This window comes from Nicotiana tabacum, chromosome 2 (assembly GCF_000715075.1).
Source record: "Nicotiana tabacum cultivar K326 chromosome 2, ASM71507v2, whole genome shotgun sequence".
Taxonomy (NCBI): domain Eukaryota; kingdom Viridiplantae; phylum Streptophyta; class Magnoliopsida; order Solanales; family Solanaceae; genus Nicotiana; species Nicotiana tabacum.
This window is the reverse complement of record NC_134081.1, coordinates 8,285,966-8,304,840: the sequence shown is the minus strand read 5'-3', so window position 1 is coordinate 8,304,840 and position 18,875 is coordinate 8,285,966. Positions and strand designations below refer to the sequence as shown.

The following is an 18,875-nucleotide window of genomic DNA, read 5'->3' as shown; positions in this document are numbered from 1 at the left end:
TTTTTCTAATTTTAGTTTTTTATTTTAAAATAATTTAAAATTTTCAACTTGAAACTACTTTCCAATTTGAATGGATAATTTTTTTTATTTTTATTGTAAAAAAAATTAATATATTATTTTATAGATATTTAAATTCACAAATAATAATCAATAACTAATTATTAACTACTTATGTCATGTGACTTTTTTCTAGGCTGCCACTTGGCTTAAGCAGAGGGCTTTTTCCTCTCCTTTTAATAATATATAGAAGATTTAAATTTTTGTATGCTACTTTCTTTTTATAATGTAATAGAAGATACATATTTTTTAATATTATATTTTATTCTATTGCTCTCAATAATATATTGTGAATGAATAAACTTTTTAAAAAAAACAAATTATTAAAAAAACAAAGAAATTTTAAATTGGCAATTTTTTTTTTTGTAATTTTTATTTTTATTTTAAAATAATTTTAAATCTCCAACTTGAAACTACTCTCCTATTTGAATGAATTTTTTTTTATTTTCGTTTTTATTATAAAATATTTTATTTTATTATTTTATAGATATTTAAATTCAAAAATAATAAATAATAAATAATTATTAACTATTTATGTCATGTGGCTTTTTTCTAGGCTGCCAATTGGCTTAAAGATATGGCTTTTTCCTCTCCTTTTAATTTCCTTCTTAATTTTTGTTTTTATTATAAAATATTTTATTTTATTATTTTATAAATATTTAAATTCAAAAATAATAACTAATAACTAATTATTAACTACTTATGCTTTGTGGTTTTTTTCTAGATTGCAACTTGACTTAAGCAGAAGATTTTTTTCTCTACTTTTAATAATATATAGAAGATATAGAAATGAAAAAGAATTCTTTTTGAACTTGGTTTTGAACTCACATAACTACTCACGAGGCAAAAAATGGTAAGAAAATATGGTCTAATTAATAAATCTTTTGATGGGAAAAATATATGAAAAAGAAGGAAATAAAACCAAAGAAAAAAAATCAAAGGTAAATACAAAAGAAAGCACATTTTGCAATCATTCCTTTAGTCCCTCCATTTTAAATTATCTCCACTTTTGTCACTTTCTCTCTCTTCTTCTTCTTCTTCTCAAATATCTCTTTATTCTCTCTATTTACATCTCTCTCCCTCCATTCTCTCCGATTGATCGCCGGAATATCCATTTCCGTCCGATCACCTTCCTCCCTCAGCCGCCGTTTAATCGCCCCTCCTATCCACCTATTCAATTTCTCCTCCATCTACGATTCTTTCTGTAGATCCGCATTTAAAAAAAAAAAGAATAATACTAATAATTAGCACATTGCAAAAAAGAAAAATCAAGTGCTCGTAATTATTGTTTATCTCAGAAAAAGGAGAATATGTTTTTGATTTTCATGTTTGATATGTTAATAACGTAAAAATTTAGGGTTATTTTTTTTCCATATTGATTGGAGGAGAGAAAAAGGAAGGAGTATGTTGAATAAGATTATAAAGCGAGGGCACAAGAAGGTGCCGAAATCGGACCCGTCGGATTTCGGGTCGGGTAATCGGAGCTCCGGGTCGGTTTCAACATCCAATGTGGTGGTGAACCATGCTTCTAGAGGCACCGGAACTGGCGCCGGAATGATGAACAATTCAACGCAGCAGACGGTGATGACTTCGGTGGCGGCTCCAGTTCCGGCGCCGGGAACAATCGAGAACCTTCCATTGTTGAAGGATGTGCCAATGGCTGAACGGCAGAATTTGTTCTTACGGAAACTTCAGGTTTGTTGCTACCAATTTGATTTCAACGATACTATGAAATTCGTTAGGGAAAAAGAGATTAAACGACAAACCCTAGTTGAACTTGTGGATTGCATTCAATCTGGGGCTATGAAAATAACTGAAACTAATCAAGAAGAAATGGTGAAGAAAATGATACCTGTTAATATATTCCGTTGCTTGCCTCCGGCGTCCCATGAGAATACAGGGTCGGAAAATGTGGAACCTGAAGAGGAAGAACAGTATCTCGAGCCATCTTGGCCGCATTTACAGTTGGTATACGAGTTGTTATTGAGGTATATAGTTTCGTCGGATACTGATACTAAGGTGGCTAAGAGGTTTATTGATCATTCGTTCGTGTTGAAGTTATTGGATTTGTTTGAGTCGGAGGACCCTAGGGAGAGAGAGTATTTGAAAACGATACTTCATCGGATATATGGGAAGTTTATGGTGCATAGGCCGTTTATAAGGAAGGCGATTAATAATATATTTTATAGGTTTATATATGAGACGGAGAGGCACAGTGGGATAGGTGAGCTTTTGGAGATTTTAGGGAGTATTATAAATGGTTTCGCGTTGCCAATGAAAGAGGAACATAAGCTTTTCCTTGTTCGAGCTCTCATACCGCTTCACAAGCCGAAACCGATTGCGATGTATCATCAGCAGTTGTCGTATTGTATTGTTCAGTTTGTGGAGAAGGATTACAAGTTGGCTGATACAGTTATAAGGGGTTTGTTGAAGTACTGGCCTGTCACTAATTGCCAAAAGGAAGTTCTCTTTCTTGGGGAACTCGAAGAAGTGCTGGAAGCTACGCAAGCTGCTGAATTTCAGCGCTGCATGGTTCCTCTTTTTCGACAGATTGCTCGTTGCCTTAACAGCCCGCACTTTCAGGTCAGGAGAAACTTCAAAATCATTAATTGCCACCATTTACCTGATTCCTTGATTGTTAATTTAGTGTATGCATTTAGTAACTCTTTTATGACTTTTTTTTCAATTTAATTTCCTTTATTGCTTGGTGGATATGCAGATGATTGGTACTATTGTCGAATCATACTTTTGTCTGGATTCCCTACTTTTGTATACCGCTTGTGTACTGAGCTTTTCTCAACATTTTTTACTTTATAAGAGAAACGGTTGCTGGATACATTTGCATTGTAGAGTATATTAACTTTAGAAAAATAGATAATTTCTTGATTATATATTATGTCTTTGATTGGTAAGATACCAAAAGGTGGTTCCTTTCCTTTCTTTTCTCATTTTCTCTTTTAGGTGCAACCTTATCGAAGGCGAAAGGTACGAAGAATCAATGAGGTATGTTGGAGCTTTAAACGCAAAGCGCAAATAAGGCGTGGACTTTAATAAAGACGCAAATGAAGGGGAAAAAAAATGAAATTCCAGAACAATAATTATGACCATAAATAGCAATTATATGGACAAAGGATTTTAAATAGCACAATTAATTGAAATTTTATTGTTTTGCATCATCTCTTTAGAACAACGTCTATTTGCGATGAAGTTTACGCCTTAGTGCCTTGGTGACTGTAGTAAAGCGTCGACTAAGCGAGGTGAAATGCCCAGTTTGTTTTGCACCTAGCTTTAGGGCTTAAGCACGTTTTAGACAAACCTTTGAGAACAGTCTTTAGGTGTGTCATTTTCAAAAGATCATCTGCCTACGTGTAGTCTTGGTGAAAGAAAATGAAGAAGATGGTTCTTAGATTAAAACTTTTGCCTGCCAAAGTTACTAACTTTTCAAGTTAGTTGCTATCTCACGCGTAACTATAATATAAGCTACTTCCTTTTTTATATTTGTAGGCAATTTCTCTATTGTGAGTGTGTTTCAAGTTACTATATGCTGTTATATGTGGAGCTTATTGCAATTTTTATTGGTAGGGAGTGTCTCTTGTATCATTTTTTTTTCTTCACCGATAGTCTTATTCTCCGAGTGAGATAGATGGAATTTTGTTTTTTATCTTTTCTAGCTTCCGGTAACTATAGTCCTTGTTACATCTAGCCTTAATGCCTTAATCCTCATTTTGTCATGCACTAAGGGGCGTACAATCGACAATGCTTACTAGATAAAGGGGAGGGGGAGGGGTAGGGGGTCATACAATTGACAGTAGCAAGTGTATGGAAGTTTGTTTGAATACTTTATTACCACTTGCAGTTCACTGTCTTCCTTTGGCTATTTTATACTTATCATAGCTATCCAAACATAGAACTTTCACTTGGCCATTGTTAATTTACAGCATGTATATAGTGTAGTATTGTCCCACATTGGTAGAGGAGTAGTATGTCCTTGTATAGTATAGCTATAAATAAGGACCTCTTGTGTAGTATTATTCATTCATTCAATATATCAATAACATATTTTCTCCCGTGCCTTCTCACATGGTATCAGAGCAATTGTGAGAGACTTATCGCTGTGCATAAATTCCAGCGATTCCGGGAAAGAGAAATCAGTATTTTTTAAGGTTGTTTTCTATCTGCTTCATTTCTGTCAGTGTTGTGCAAAATCCAACACTACCACAAGAGTCGTCACTGTCCAGCGGCCAAACCCCAGTGAACAACTCCGGCAGAAGCAGCCTCACGCGCCTCCACGCGTCACCAGAATCTCACGCGTGTGAGCTCACGCGCCGGCGCGTACGACCACTTCCGGCCATTTTTTGAAAATCTTCCTTCAGAACAGTTGGGTCGCCTGGTAATTCCGATCCTATCCCTACTGTTTTCATTTCATTCCGACAACTTTGAGTTTTTTCCGGTAGCTACAGTACTATTCCGACAGCTACAGTAGATTCCGGCAGCTACAGTTTTCAGTATTCTGTTTCTGTGTTTCCATACACTGTTTCAGTGGATTACAGTTGATTCTTTCTCCTATTTGTAATAATTTGCAACAATGTCTTTGGGATTTGATGCTTTTGGGTCTAGAAACATGAGTTCTGGAAATTCTAGTGCTATTATTACCTCGGAACCTTTAATGGGAGGTTCAAACTACTTAGCTTGGGCTTCATCTGTCGAGTTATGGTGTAGAGGTCAAGGTATTCAAGATCATCTAATCAAACAGTCTAGCGATGGAGATGAATAGGCAATAGCACTTTGGGCAAAAATCGATGCTCAGCTATGTAGCATCTTGTGGCGATCTATTGATTCCAAGTTGATGCCCTTGTTTCGTCCATTCCAGACATATTATTTGGTTTGGGCAAAGGCATGCACCTTATACACTAATGACATATCTCGCTTCTATGATGTGATATCACGGATGACAAACTTAAAGAAGCAGGAATTGGATATGTCCACTTACTTGGGTCAAGTACAGGCAGTCATGGAGGAATTTGAGAAGTTGATGCCAGTTTCGGCTAGTGTGGAAAAACAACAAGAGCAGCGACAGAAGATGTTTCTCGTTCTTACCCTCGCTGGACTTCCTAATGATCTTGATTCGGTACGCGACCAGATTTTGGCTAGTCCGTCTGTCCCGACAGTTGATGAATTATTCTCTTGATTACTCCGCCTTGCTGCAGCACCAAGTCCTCCAGTGAGCTCATCACAGATACTTGATTCCTCTGTTCTTGCATCCCAGACAATGGATGTTCGGGCATCTCAAACTATGGAGCATAGACGAGGAGGAGGTCGTTTTGGAAGATCTAGACCCAAGTGTTCTTATTGTCACAAACTTGGGCACACTCGTGAAATGTGTTATTCCTTACATGGTCGTCCACCCAAAAATGCTTACATTGCTCAGACCGAGACTCCAGGTAACCAAGGATTTTCTTTATCTAAAGAAATATAATGAGCTCCTTCAGTATCGAGCAAGTAAGCAGACATCTCCACAAGTAGCCTCAGTTGCTCAGACTGATACTTCTGTTTCTGGTAATTCTTTTGCTTGTGTTTCCCAGTCTAGCACTCTTGGCCCATGGGTTATGGACTCCGGCGCTTCTGATCACATCTCCGGTAATATATCACTTTTGTCAAATATTGTATATTCACAGTCTCTTCCCACTGTTACTTTAGCCAATGGATGTCAAACTAAGGCAAAAGGAGTTGGACAAGCTAATCCCTTGTCTTCTATCACCCTAGATTCCGTTCTTTATGTCCCTGGCTGTCCTTTTAGTCTTGCATCTGTTAGTCGTTTGACTCGTGCCCTCCATTGTGGTATATACTTTATTGACGATTCTTTTATTATGCAGGACCGCAGTACGGGACAGACAATTGGTACAGGACGTGAATCAGAAGGCCTTTACTACCTTAACTCACTCAGTCCTTCCACAACATGTCTAGTTACAGATCCTCCAGATCTAATCCACAGACGTTTAGGACATCCGAGTTTATCCAAACTTCAGAAGATGGTGCCTAGTTTATCTAGTTTGTCTACATTAGATTGTGAGTCGTGTCAACTTGGAAAACATACCCGAGCCTCCTTTTCGCGTAGTGTTGAGAGTCATGCAGAGTCTGTCTTCTCCTTAGTTCATTCTGATATATGGGGTCCTAGTAGAGTCAGTTCATCCTTGGGATTTCGTTACTTTGTCAGTTTCATTGATGATTATTCAAGATGTACTTGGCTTTTCTTAATGAAAGATCGTTCTGAGTTGTTTTCTATATTCCAGAGTTTCTGTGCTGAAATCAAAAACCAATTTGGTGTTTCTATTCGCATTTTTCGCAGTGATAATGCCTTAGAATATTTATCTTCTCAATTTCAACAATTTATGACTTCTCAGGGAATTATTCATCAGACATCTTGTCCTTATACCCCTCAGCAAAATGGGGTTGCTGAGAGAAAGAATAGGCACCTTATTGAGACTGCTCGCACACTTCTAATTGAATCTCGTGTTCCGTTGCGTTTTTGGGGCGATGCAGTTTTCACAGCTTGTTATTTGATTAATCGGATGCCTTCATCTCCCATCAAGAATCATGTTCCGCATTCAGTTTTGTTTCCCCAGTCACCCTTATACTCTCTTCCACCTCGTGTTTTTGGGAGCACGTGTTTTGTTCATAACTTAGCCTCTGGGAAAGATAAGTTAGCTCCCCGTGTTCTCAAGTGTGTCTTCCTTGGTTATTCTCGTGTTCAGAAGGGATATCGTTGTTATTCTCCAGATCTTCGTAGGTACCTTATGTCAGCTGACGTCACATTTTTTGAGTCTAAACCTTTCTTTACCTCTGCTGACCACCATGATATATCTGAGGTCTTACCTATACCGACCTTTGAGGAGTTTACTATAGCTCCTCCTTCACCTTCGACCACAGAGTTTTCATCCATACCAACCGTTGAGGAGTCTAGTGTTGTTCCCCCTAGTTCCCCGGCCACAGGAACACCACTTTTGACTTATCATCGTCGTTTGCGTCCTCCATCAGGCCCAACTGGTTCTCGTCCTGCACCTGACCCTGCTCCTGCTGCGGACCCTGCTCCTAGTACACCGATTGCACTTCGGAAAGGTATAAGGACCACACTTAACCCTAATCCTCATTATGTCGGTTTGAGCTATCATCGTCTGTCATCTCCCCATTATGCTTTTATATCTTCTTTGTCCTCAGTTTCCATCCCTAAGTCTATAGGTGAAGCGTTGTCTCATCCAGGATGGCGCCAGGCTATGAGTGACGAGATGTCTGCTTTACATACAAGTGGTACTTGGGAGCTTGTTCCTCTTCCCTCAGGTAAATCTACTGTTGGTTGTCGTTGGGTTTATGCAGTCAAAGTTGGTCCCGATGGACAGATTGATCGACTTAAGGCCCGTCTTGTTGCCAAAGGATATACTCAGATATTTGGGCTCGATTACAGTGATACCTTCTCTCCCGTGGCTAAAGTGGCTTCAGTCCGCCTTTTTCTATCCATGGTTGCGGTTCGTCATTGGCCCCTCTATCAGCTGGACATTAAAAATGCCTTTCTTCACGGTGATCTTGAGGATGAGGTTTATATGGAGCAACCACCTGGTTTTGTTGCTCAGGGGGAGTCTCGTGGCCTTGTATGTCGCTTGCGTCGGTCACTTTATGGTCTAAAGCAGTCTCCTCGAGCCTGGTTTGGTAAGTTCAGCACGGTTATCCAGGAGTTTGGCATGATTCGTAGTGAAGCTGATCACTCTGTGTTTTATCGGCACTCTGCTTCAAGTCTCTGTATTTATCTGGTAGTCTATGTTGATGATATTGTTATTACTGGCAATGATCAGGATGGTATTACCAACCTGAAACAGCATCTCTTCCAGCACTTCCAAACTAAGGATCTAGGCAGATTGAAGTACTTTCTGGGTATTGAGGTTGCCCAGTCTAGCTCAGGTATTGTTATTTCTCAAAGAAAATATGCTTTAGACATTCTTGAGGAGACGGGGATGATAGGTTGCAGACCTGTTGACACTCCGATGGATCCGAATTCTAAACTTATGCCAGGACAGGGGGAGCCGCTTAGTGATCCTGCAAGCTATAGGCGGCTGGTTGGAAAATTAAATTATCTCACAGTGACTAGACCCGACATTTCCTATCCTGTGAGTGTGGTAAGTCAGTTTATGAATTCTCCCTGTGATAGTCATTGGGATGCAGTTGTCCGCATTATTCGATATATAAAATCGGCTCCAGGCAAAGGGTTACTCTTTGAGGATCAAGGTCATGAGCAGATCATTGGATACTCAGATGCTGATTGGGCAGGATCACCTTCTGATAGACGTTCTACGTCTGGATATTGTGTTTTAGTAGGAGGAAATTTGGTGTCCTGGAAGAGCAAGAAACAGAATGTAGTTGCTCGGTCTAGTGCAGAAGCAGAATATCGAGCAATGGCTATGGCAACATGTGAGCTAGTCTGGACCAAACAATTGCTCAAGGAGTTGAAATTTGGTGAAATCAGTCGGATGGAACTTGTGTGCGATAATCAAGCTGCCCTTCATATTGCATCAAATCCGGTGTTCCATGAGAGAACTAAACACATTGAGATTGATTGTCACTTCGTCAGAGAAAAGATACTTTCAGGAGAGATTGCTACAAAGTTTGTGAGGTCAAATGATCAACTTGCAGATATCTTCACCAAGTCTCTCACTGGTCCTCGTATTAGTTATATATGTAACAAGCTCGGTACATATGATTTGTATGCACCGGCTTGAGGGGGAGTGTTAATTTACAAGCTCGGTAAATATCGAGCAATGGCTATGGCAACATGTGAGCTAGTCTGGACCAAACAATTGCTCAAGGAGTTGAAATTTGGTGAAATCAGTCGGATGGAACTTGTGTGCGATAATCAAGCTGCCCTTCATATTGCATCAAATCCGGTGTTCCATGAGAGAACTAAACACATTGAGATTGATTGTCACTTCGTCAGAGAAAAGATACTTTCAGGAGAGATTGCTACAAAGTTTGTGAGGTCAAATGATCAACTTGCAGATATCTTCACCAAGTCTCTCACTGGTCCTCGTATTAGTTATATATGTAACAAGCTCGGTACATATGATTTGTATGCACCGGCTTGAGGGGGAGTGTTAATTTACAGCATGTATATAGTGTAGTATTGTCCCACATTGGTAGAGGAGTAGTATGTCCTTGTATAGTATAGCTATAAATAAGGACCTCTTGTGTAGTATTATTCATTCATTCAATATATCAATAACATATTTTCTCCCGTGCCTTCTCACAGCCATCATTCTCCATAGCAAGTGTACCTGCGGCATTAAGGTACCGGGCTTCTTATAGGTGCATTTGCATTAACTGACTCACTTTTCTCCTTTTATCCTTCCAAATTTACCTTAGTTACGTCATACGTGTAGACAACTTCCTGTTAGAATTCTGTGAAGCCCCTAAATCTGAAAGTTGCTTTAGTCTCATCAACCCTTATGAATACTTCGATATTTAATGGTTATAACTTTAATCCCTTGGCGTCAACCTTGTTCAGAAGAGATGGAGGAAGGACTATAAATTTAGTTGAAGCAAATTCAACTTTCTTTAAAGTGATTAGGATTTCACATAAGCAGTTTTCCTTGAGTTCTTCTTGTACATCGTTTTATAAGGAACCCACAACAGGATATTAAATTCTCACACTTAAATGTGATTAGTGGTCCCAGTTGCTGCCTTGTAATTTTTTTGATATATAAATAAGACTATAATGCATAGGCAGCACTAGCTATTTACTGTATAAGATTAGAAAAAGCTCAACTGCTTGATCAACCTGTCTAATCCTGGAAGGAACTGAGGAACTCGATCAGATTGTGAACATCATAAACATTTTTCATCTGCACCAAAATCCTAGAGAGAATACCTTTGAATTTGAGCCCAGAATTAAAATCTAAGTAATATGCTTTCAAAGCATCTTTTTTCCTTTTCCTTTCAAATCATCTTTATTCTTATCCTTCCAGACCACCCACCAACCACAGGTAGGGATGGTGTTCCATGTCCTTCTTGTACTGTTGGTACGCCCCTTGTCCAGCATAACAATAACTCTGGAGAGTTTTGGCATGACCCGTTTAATTCCAAGGATGCAAAGAACTGATTCCGTATTTGGGAAACAACAGGCAGTGCAGAAAGAGATAATTGGTGTCTTCTGCATCCCTTTCTCACATTAAACATCTATCGTAGAGGTGCACAGAGTTACCTGGTACCTATTGTAGGTGGGAGGTAGCAGGTATCCCGTGGAATTAGTCGAGGTGCGCACAAGCGGACTGAGACACCACGGTTATAAAAAAAATCTATTGTAGAGATGTTCATCCCCCTTCACTGCAAATTATGCTGGGTCGAAACAGCTTCACAATCGATTGACCAACGAATGTGTGCTACTTTTTATGGAGCAGAACTCCATATCATTTATCATGGCCAGAAAAAGAAAGAAGTTAATGATGTAGCCAGGAACTTCTGTCAACTATGCATTAAGGACCATCTCATTGAATCAGGTCCGATAAACGGGCCTTGAAACCTCCCATATCCTGAAAGAACCTTTTTTTTAGTCGGTTCCCAAATCCTGAAACAATTAAGCTTCCTCTCCAATTCCCTAATCATTACAGTTTTTTTCTTCTTCTTAGAGTCACCTCCTATCCTTGATTTGATCTACTCTTTATTTTTGCTTCTGTATTATATTGCTATGCTATTTATTTTATCAAAACCAAGTACCCTCCTATTGAGAGGTCCCATCACATCACCTAGTAGATTATCATCTCCTATGATTAGACATACTATGCTTATCTCAAATTAACTATCTTGGTGTGCCTTTTAGGTTGTCCAGATAATTTATCTTACTCTCACAAATAGGAATTTATCACCACTGTAGTCATACTCTTTTCGTAGCTATTGTCATAAAGAAAACATGGAACCATCTTAATGCCAACAATATTCCAATATAAAAAAGTTCACTTATCGTTGTTTTTTGAGTGTGAGCATAACAGTTTTCTTAGCTTAATTCTTGTGTTTGGTCATAAGTAGATTCCTGCTTTTGACGGATATATTGCCCAACTGAAAACTGAAGACGGAGTAAGAGATTGAACTACTTATTTCCTTAGCCGTTGGAGTCAAAGCACTGAAAGCACTTCATTGCATAGTAAGATCTTGTTTACCATCTTTACCCACAAAAGAAAAAGTCTATGGAGTTGTTGCTCTTTCACCACTTTTGGTTGGTGCAAATTCTTCATCTACTCTTGAATGTGAAGGTTCATTCTTTTAGTTGCAGGACAATATGTTGCTTGCTGTTGTCAGATATGCTAGAGACTCCAGTTACACAGAAATAGTGTGGGTATGAGTGAGATCATGAAGTTAGAAAGAGTTCAAAATTTAAGTTACAGAAATAAAAGCTCTGGCAAGGAAGGAGGTTGTGGAAAATTAAGTAATACTCAAATATCTTTTTTATAAAGAGTTTGTTGGCAATGAAGATGATAGGTTGCCTGCTAATTCATTGCTTTTTAGCGCAGAGATTAGTAGTCTAGTAGAAACCATTTAATCTATCTTCTTTTCCATATATTGAATTGTTGAACTGAAGAATTTCGGTTAGCAATGCTTCAAGGTTATTAAGCTAAAGTTTGTCAAAAGAAAGTGGCCTGCAAGTTCTTTTCCTCCATTATTTTTCCTTTGGCCCCTCTCTCTTCTCTCTTTTGAATTTAGTAAGAGAGGAGACAGAAAGTAGTCTCATCAGTTTAAAGGGGACCTTTGGCTTGGTAAAAGGAGGGGATGCATTGTCTCGACGTGTTGATGCAATATGAGTTTGCATTAAGCCAGTTTCAATGATCCTAAGTTTGGCCAGTGTTGGGAGTTTAGTTACCCATCTATCCATTAACTTTTACTTTCCAATATTATAGTTTCAGTTGGTGTTATTAGCATAAATAGGTGATTCTATAGAAAGAATTCCTTTAATCTAGATTGTACCGTGCCAGATGATCTTCTTATCCTTTTAGATTCTACTCGTGATCTCAAGTTGTCTACATATCTTGACACGCTTGGTCCCGTTATGAAAGAAAAGAATGGGCGCAACACTTTATTCTCTTGGACCTTCCCAAACTCCTGAGTGGAGGGAGGTGGGGGTGGGGGCAGATTTTGGAGTAAGCTTATGTTATGGGATAGATAGGATCCCTCAACCCTTAACCAGAGATCTCGAGTTGAGCCCTGGGAATAAACAATCCCGTTAGGGAGCGCTTCCCCCTTTAATGGGTCTTATGCGGCATGGATCCGGATTAGTCTGGACCCCGATGGTAGGTACCGAACATTGGGTGGGAAACCAAAATAATGAAAAGATGGCATAGAGACTCCAAATCATACAGAAAGAGTAAGCGATTTATGAAAATCATCCTAATTCAGGCTGGATAAGTCAAACTTTGTTTGAAGCCCCAAGTTTCTATGTTTGTAAATCTTGCTTCTCTTATTTGGTTCAGCCTAAGGGTCATTATAGGTGTTTATCTGTATCCTTTTTTCAGGAAAGTAAGGTTCCTTCCATAGTAAAGCTTTCACATGGTCTCCATTCATAATGGACTTAAGCCTGTGACTTTCTATAAGTTAGCAGGTATAGTGCTGCTATTTCTCATAGCTTTTGTATAATTGCAAATGACATAGAGCTTATGCTATTTAAAAGAGCTTTCAAGATGGCATACAGACACCACCAAGGGTTGTAGTGAGATAAATCCCTTCACTCTTAACCATAGGTTTGGTGTCGAGCCTTGGGAATGAAAAATATCCTGGTAGGGAGCGCTTCCTCCTCTAATGTGCCTTACACGGTGCAATTCTGGATTAGTCGAGTCCCATTTGGGTACCGGACACCGGGTGGGAAACCTAAAAAAAAATGATGGCATAGAGACTCCAAAACTCTAGTTTTACAATTATCCTAATTCAGGTCTTTTTCAGCACTTAAATGGATAATTCAAGCCCTGTATGAAGCCCCAAGTTTCTATGTTTGTAAATCTTGCTTCTTTTATTTGGTTCAGCTTAAGGGTCAGTATAGGTGTTTGTCAGTCTAAGTTACGGTTGCTTCCAAAGTAAAGCTTTCACATGGTCTCCATTCATCATAGACTTAAGCCTGTGACTTGCTGTAAGTTAGCAGGTGTAGTCTGCTATTTCTCATAGCTTTTGTATAATTGCCTAAGTTACTCCGACACGACAGTTTAGGCGCCGTACCCGTGTCGACACGACACTAGTATGGGTGTGGGTATGAGATCCATACTGGATCTGGTCAAACAATTTTGGGTACTTTGACCACGACGGACGAAAAAATTCGAGACGAGATTCAATTTGATTCTTGAAATCAGAACCAAAACTAGGGTAAATTTGAAGAAAATAACATACTTTATCTAGGAAATCAATCATTTACTTGTCTACAACTTGAGAATAAAAAAAGAAATCCACACTTTACAAGCTATACGTAAGTATTCCACAAAATTTCTCATAATTTAGAGATAATTTTATATTTTTAATTTTTTGAATTATTTTTAGCTGGATCCCCGCACCCGTATCCGTACTAGGATCCGTATCCCCAAATCTTAGAATTTACATTTCGAAGGATCCGACCTCTAGATCCGCACCCGTGTCCGAGGAACTTAGATAATTGCAAATGTAGCAAGGATCCCATGTATGTTTTCCTATGTTTTGACCTTTTGGTCGGAGTTCATGGAGGATAATTTTTTGTAATCATTTGAAGATGTGTCATGACTCATCCAGCAGCTTGAGCGAGTACTTGTGCATTAAATTCGTGGCCCTTAAGGTCCTAGAAAGGAGTGCTACGCTTTCTATTGCATGGTGTATTGGCATATTCACAGATAGTCTTCTAGTCGAGATCACGCTTCCAGTAATGATACGGACAATAAAATCTTTGTTTAGCAATGGCTCTAGAAAAAGATTGTTTCTGATACCGTTAGTCGATCTTCTGTCTTCGAAGGGAGTGACACACATTCCTTGTCCAGAGTATCTTTTTGTTTTTTATCCTCTTATTGTGTTACTTGAGGCAGTGAGGGCATCTTGTTCTGTCGTATGGATTCTTTTTTCTCTTTAAACAGATTAATTTGTTTTCCATAAACAAATGTATCTGTATGAAATGCCATATACTGGAAAATGGCGTACTACCATCTTCGCTGATAATAGTGTGTGCTATATTTCTGTATGTTCTACATACACCTTATTATGCTTGTGAATACTTTCTAAATAATTATGAGGTTCACCTTAAAGTGTAAAAAAAGAGATGGAAATGAAAATAATAGCTATAGGATTGAAGATAGTGTTTGGAGCATGGGGAGCAACTGTGATCTAAGCCTTAAGGAGATGTGAATATTGTTAAACTAGAGTTTTAAGGCCTTAAGATGAATGGTAATGCCTCGAACACTTCTTGTTTTGTTTTTGAGTGTGGACATGGCTTTGTTTCCTGAATACCAGTTTGTTGAATTTTCTTTCCTCTGAATGCCTCTGGTTGAGAGAAAGCTCTGTGGGCAATTAGAGCTTATATAGGCTCAGTCACATCTTGGAACTTTATTTCAATCCCAGTCTCAGAATTTTATATTTTTTCTTTTCCTTAGAAGTGGAACTGCTAATAACAGATTTGACTTGTCCTTTCTTCATTTAACCTTCGGATATCAGCTGTCTTTTTTCATTTGTCTACCTGAAAAGTTACATTCCGAGCTCTCAGTGACTGGGAATTATGGTTCGAATTCTAGCAGAGGCAACAGTAGGATAATTCTTCTCATCTATCTAAGCTGCCTTGGTGGATAGAGTTACTAGGTACATGTGCTAGCGGTGACCATTTTGTCGAGGTGCACCGAAGCTGGCCCGATATCAGTGCTATAAAAAGTAGTTTTAAATTCAACCAGTAGTAGTTAGAGATGGAGCTTTTCTGTGTAATAATGCCACCATTGACCATTTTGGACACCTTCTATCTAATTTTATTTAAGAGCATTTGTCTGAGATTCAAGATTGCTGTGATCCGGCTACCTCGAATAGTACACAGAGAGTGGATAGCAGAACCATGTGCATGTATAGGCTTGAAATTCTTTGCTGCCAATGAAATATGTGGTGATAAAGATGTGTTTATGCTTAATTGTTTATATGCGCATCTTTATGTTGAAAGATGTTTTTGTAGTAAGGCAGGATACAGATTGATCCCGAGGTTGTTTCAGTACTGAGGAGGACCCTCAGGACTATGAAAAAGCAGTTTGAATCTCTTTTAGGTGTCTCTGAAGTAAATTTATGTTTCAGGTTGCAGAACGAGCCTTATTTTTATGGAATAATGAGCACATTGTGGGTCTGATTGCCCAGAATCGGAATGTCATTTTACCAATAATTTTCGAGGCTCTGGAAAAGAATATAAGAAGTCATTGGAATCAGGCTGTCCATGGGCTGACTGTAAATGTCCGCAAAATGTTCCTGGAAATGGATGCTGAACTGTTCGAAGATTGCCAGAAACAGTATGCCGAGAAAGCAGCTCGAGCCACTGAGCTGGAAAAGCAGCGAGAGTTAAGATGGCTGAGATTAGCAGCTGCTGCCTCACAAGGAGGGTAAAGGGCATGTCGATTGCCATTCCTGATCCATTAAATGCAGGATTAGACACACCAAATTCAAAACTGGACGCATGCATCAACCATGCTCTTCTTGTTATAGTGGTATTCATGTTTCTCCTGTTTTTGTTCTTTTGTATTCAATATGCCGAATCGTTGAAGATGATGACAGGCAATGCAGCAGGGTGTAACTGAAGTATGTATTTGATAACCATTAGTCGTGTGCTGCAGCTCAAGAATGGTTTGTGGAAGTATCTTTTGTAATTTGTTTTATAATTTTCCTCTAAGAGAAATTTCTATTTTTGCAATGAACTCTCTCGAGCAAGAGGTTACATAATTATACAGTTATTTTACAGTTTTACACGTCTTACCCGTAGACAATGGCATTGGAAAGTAGTAATCTGGAGGGAGTGGGCAAAACCCAAAGAAAAAAAGTACATACTCCAGATAATGTTTGCAAAAGGAACAATTCTGTCTCTTGTTCTTAAAATTCTGAACATATTTGTTTTTCCTTTTCTGGAAAGAAGTGGATCCCCTTTTCCCCCCTCTTTTATTCTGTACAATTACTGGATTATTATCTTGGATTTGATAGGTAGGAAGTTCAATTCATTTAGTTGTTCTTGAAAGTGTTATAAAAGAGAACCTCCTCCTTGTTCAATTACAATACTTGTTTCAAGATAATCTTCAGAAAATTAGCCTGGTTAGGTAAAATTTCCTTCTTCAGGTAATTTTTCTTTTTTTTGGGGGGGGGGATTTCTTTTCTGAAGCATTAGTGTACTGATACCAAAGTTGAGAATGTATTATTTTATCTTCAATTGTGGTAAATTGGGGGTAGACTTGTCTTCACAAAGTTGTGGAAGAGGCCTGTTAGCTCTAGGTTGATTCATTGATTAAAGTTTCAGCTGTAATCACATTGATTATGTGAATTATTTAGATTCATTATTTTCTAATATTAAATAATTTGTCTGATGGAGTAAATTAGGAGTTACCCAAATTTCACATTTGTTATTATTCAGACATACAAGTCTCTAATAAGAACAACAAGATTCATGCAGAATAATCTACAATGTAATCTCACAAGTGGGCCTCGGAAGGGTAGTGTGTACGCGAAGCTTACCCCTGCTTTGTGAAGGCAGAGAGGTTGTTTTGGATAGACCCTCAGCTCAAGGAAAACAAAATCCCGGCAGTGTGAAAAGGAAATATTGAAGTGAAGAAGCCATGGAAGAGAAGCAGTAGCAACAACGAGATAATAGGAAAACCGAAACAAAAGACACAACAAGTAGTAATAGAAATCTAAAACAAAGAAATACGAGACTACTACTTCGACTACATGAATGAAAAGAAGATAGAAGAACTATCGATTACCTCCTAATCTACAATCTTAATTCTCGACGTCCTCCGAGCGAGGGACATTGATGTCCTAATGAATTAGGCTTTCACAATAGTGCTAAGTTTCAACTTGTCCATGTGTCTAACTCAAAAAAGGCTGCAAACATTAAGAATTGAGATGCCCCCACTGAAAGCTTTGAGGAAAGATTTGGGCATATACATCTTTTGGATTTCTGCTTATGCACTAAAGCATTAATTATATATGCTTATCTTTGTGTTTTCTTTACAATGTGACCGCATGCATATTCAAAGTTCAAGTTTCCACATTATTTTAATGAAATAAGACAAATTCTTTATACAAACTATATGGTATTAAGGAGTTCTATAACAGAACCTTTGGGGTACTATACCAAAACTAGTGATGCAATAAAGGGAGATAGAACTCAATTAGGTATCAAAATTGAAACTGAAATATTAAAGGGAAAAATACAAAATTAGTCAGTCGGTAGAGATTAATTGCATTCGCTAGTCAAACAGCATATACAATATGAATATTATATGTATATAATACACATATACAGCCAAACCTCTCTATAACAACCTCTCATTTATTCCGATATATTTTTGCTGCTATAGTGAAGTGCGGACATATACTATAACATAACATAAAAATCGATTTTAAGAAAAATTTGTCTTTTATAGTGAATGACTATTATATAGGGAATGTTGTTATAACGATGTCTGACTGTATACAAGAGGATGAATGTATCTAAGCCAATGGTGGTGTTTCCACAAACTAGTGTTATCCACCTACTTTGCCAGGTTGGATCTTCTAGTTAGTTTATACCCCCCAATTTTTGTCATATGCAAATTACCTAATTTTGTTTACTATATAAGGAGTGTCACTTTCTCAAGTTTCTACAACCATAGCATATAATACATGGCTTTCCAATTGCAACTAACCATGCAACAAGAAAAACTACGAAAGGGACCTTGGTTCGAAGAGGAAGACGAGAGACTGGCATCTATTGTTGCCATTTTAGGTGAACGTCGTTGGGATGCCTTAGCAAAGGCTTCAGGTATATATGATTCAGCTCAGAGGCGAATTCAAGATTTATATTTGATTGATTCAATGTTTATGTTCTTATACTGATCAATTCGTCGCACTTTTCTAATTATGAATTCAAAACTTAGTATTTATTCAAATTTTAGTAATTTTGTTCACATATTTGTATATGTCGTGTAAAAAATAATGGATTAAGTTTAACTCGATGGATGAAACTGCCTTGCGTCCGCCTTTCATCCAATTCAACTATGAGGAATGTAATACTTGAAACTGATAAAAAGCGTTATATTTTAACTTGTGTACAAAATTTGGTTGCATGCAGGGCTAAGGAGGAGTGGAAAAAGCTGCAGATTGCGATGGATGAATTACCTTAGACCTAATTTAAAACATGGACATATTACTGAAGATGAAGAACGTTTAATTGTTCAACTTCAGAAACAGTTTGGAAACAAGTAAATAATCTTCCTTCTTTTATATTTCATGTTAAAGAAAAAAGTTGTAAAAATGCTTTATACTAGTAATATATGATGCCCTTGTTCTATTTCACTTTGATTATTAAATTTAGTGTTTTTAACATATTACAGGTGGTCAAAGATTGTTAAGCAATTGCCAGGAAGAACTGATAATGAAATAAAGAATTATTGGAGAAGTCATTTAAGAAAGAAAACAATGATTTATGAACAAGGTACAATTCAAGATTAAAAATTATCACATTATTATTTATATTCCTTAGTTGTATCTTGAAAGAGAGCCATGGAGTAACGGTAAAGTTGTTTTCGTGTGACCTATAGGTCAGGGGTTCGAGCCGTGAAATTAACCACTAA

The 18,875-nt window shown here is 37.9% G+C and overlaps 2 protein-coding genes across 2 annotated transcripts in view; both read left to right on the top strand.

Annotated features, from left to right (window-relative positions):
- The first annotated feature begins 1,035 nt into the window (after positions 1–1,035).
- LOC107769984 (serine/threonine protein phosphatase 2A 57 kDa regulatory subunit B' beta isoform) lies at positions 1,036–15,964 on the top strand. Its single transcript, XM_016589238.2, has 2 exons — positions 1,036–2,640; positions 15,358–15,964. The coding sequence occupies exons 1-2, from the start codon at positions 1,462–1,464 to the stop codon at positions 15,658–15,660; spliced, it is 1,482 nt and encodes a 493-aa protein (XP_016444724.1). The 5' UTR covers positions 1,036–1,461; the 3' UTR covers positions 15,661–15,964.
- A 1,985-nt stretch (positions 15,965–17,949) lies between these two features.
- The window catches only part of LOC107769986 (myb-related protein MYBAS1-like), a 1,583-nt gene continuing 657 nt past the window's right edge, over positions 17,950–18,875 (top strand). Inside the window, exons 1-3 of the mRNA XM_016589240.2 lie at positions 17,950–18,064; positions 18,374–18,503; positions 18,636–18,736. Of these exons, the coding sequence (XP_016444726.2) occupies positions 17,950–18,064; positions 18,374–18,503; positions 18,636–18,736 (346 nt within the window). The remainder of the gene's footprint in view (positions 18,065–18,373; positions 18,504–18,635; positions 18,737–18,875) is intronic.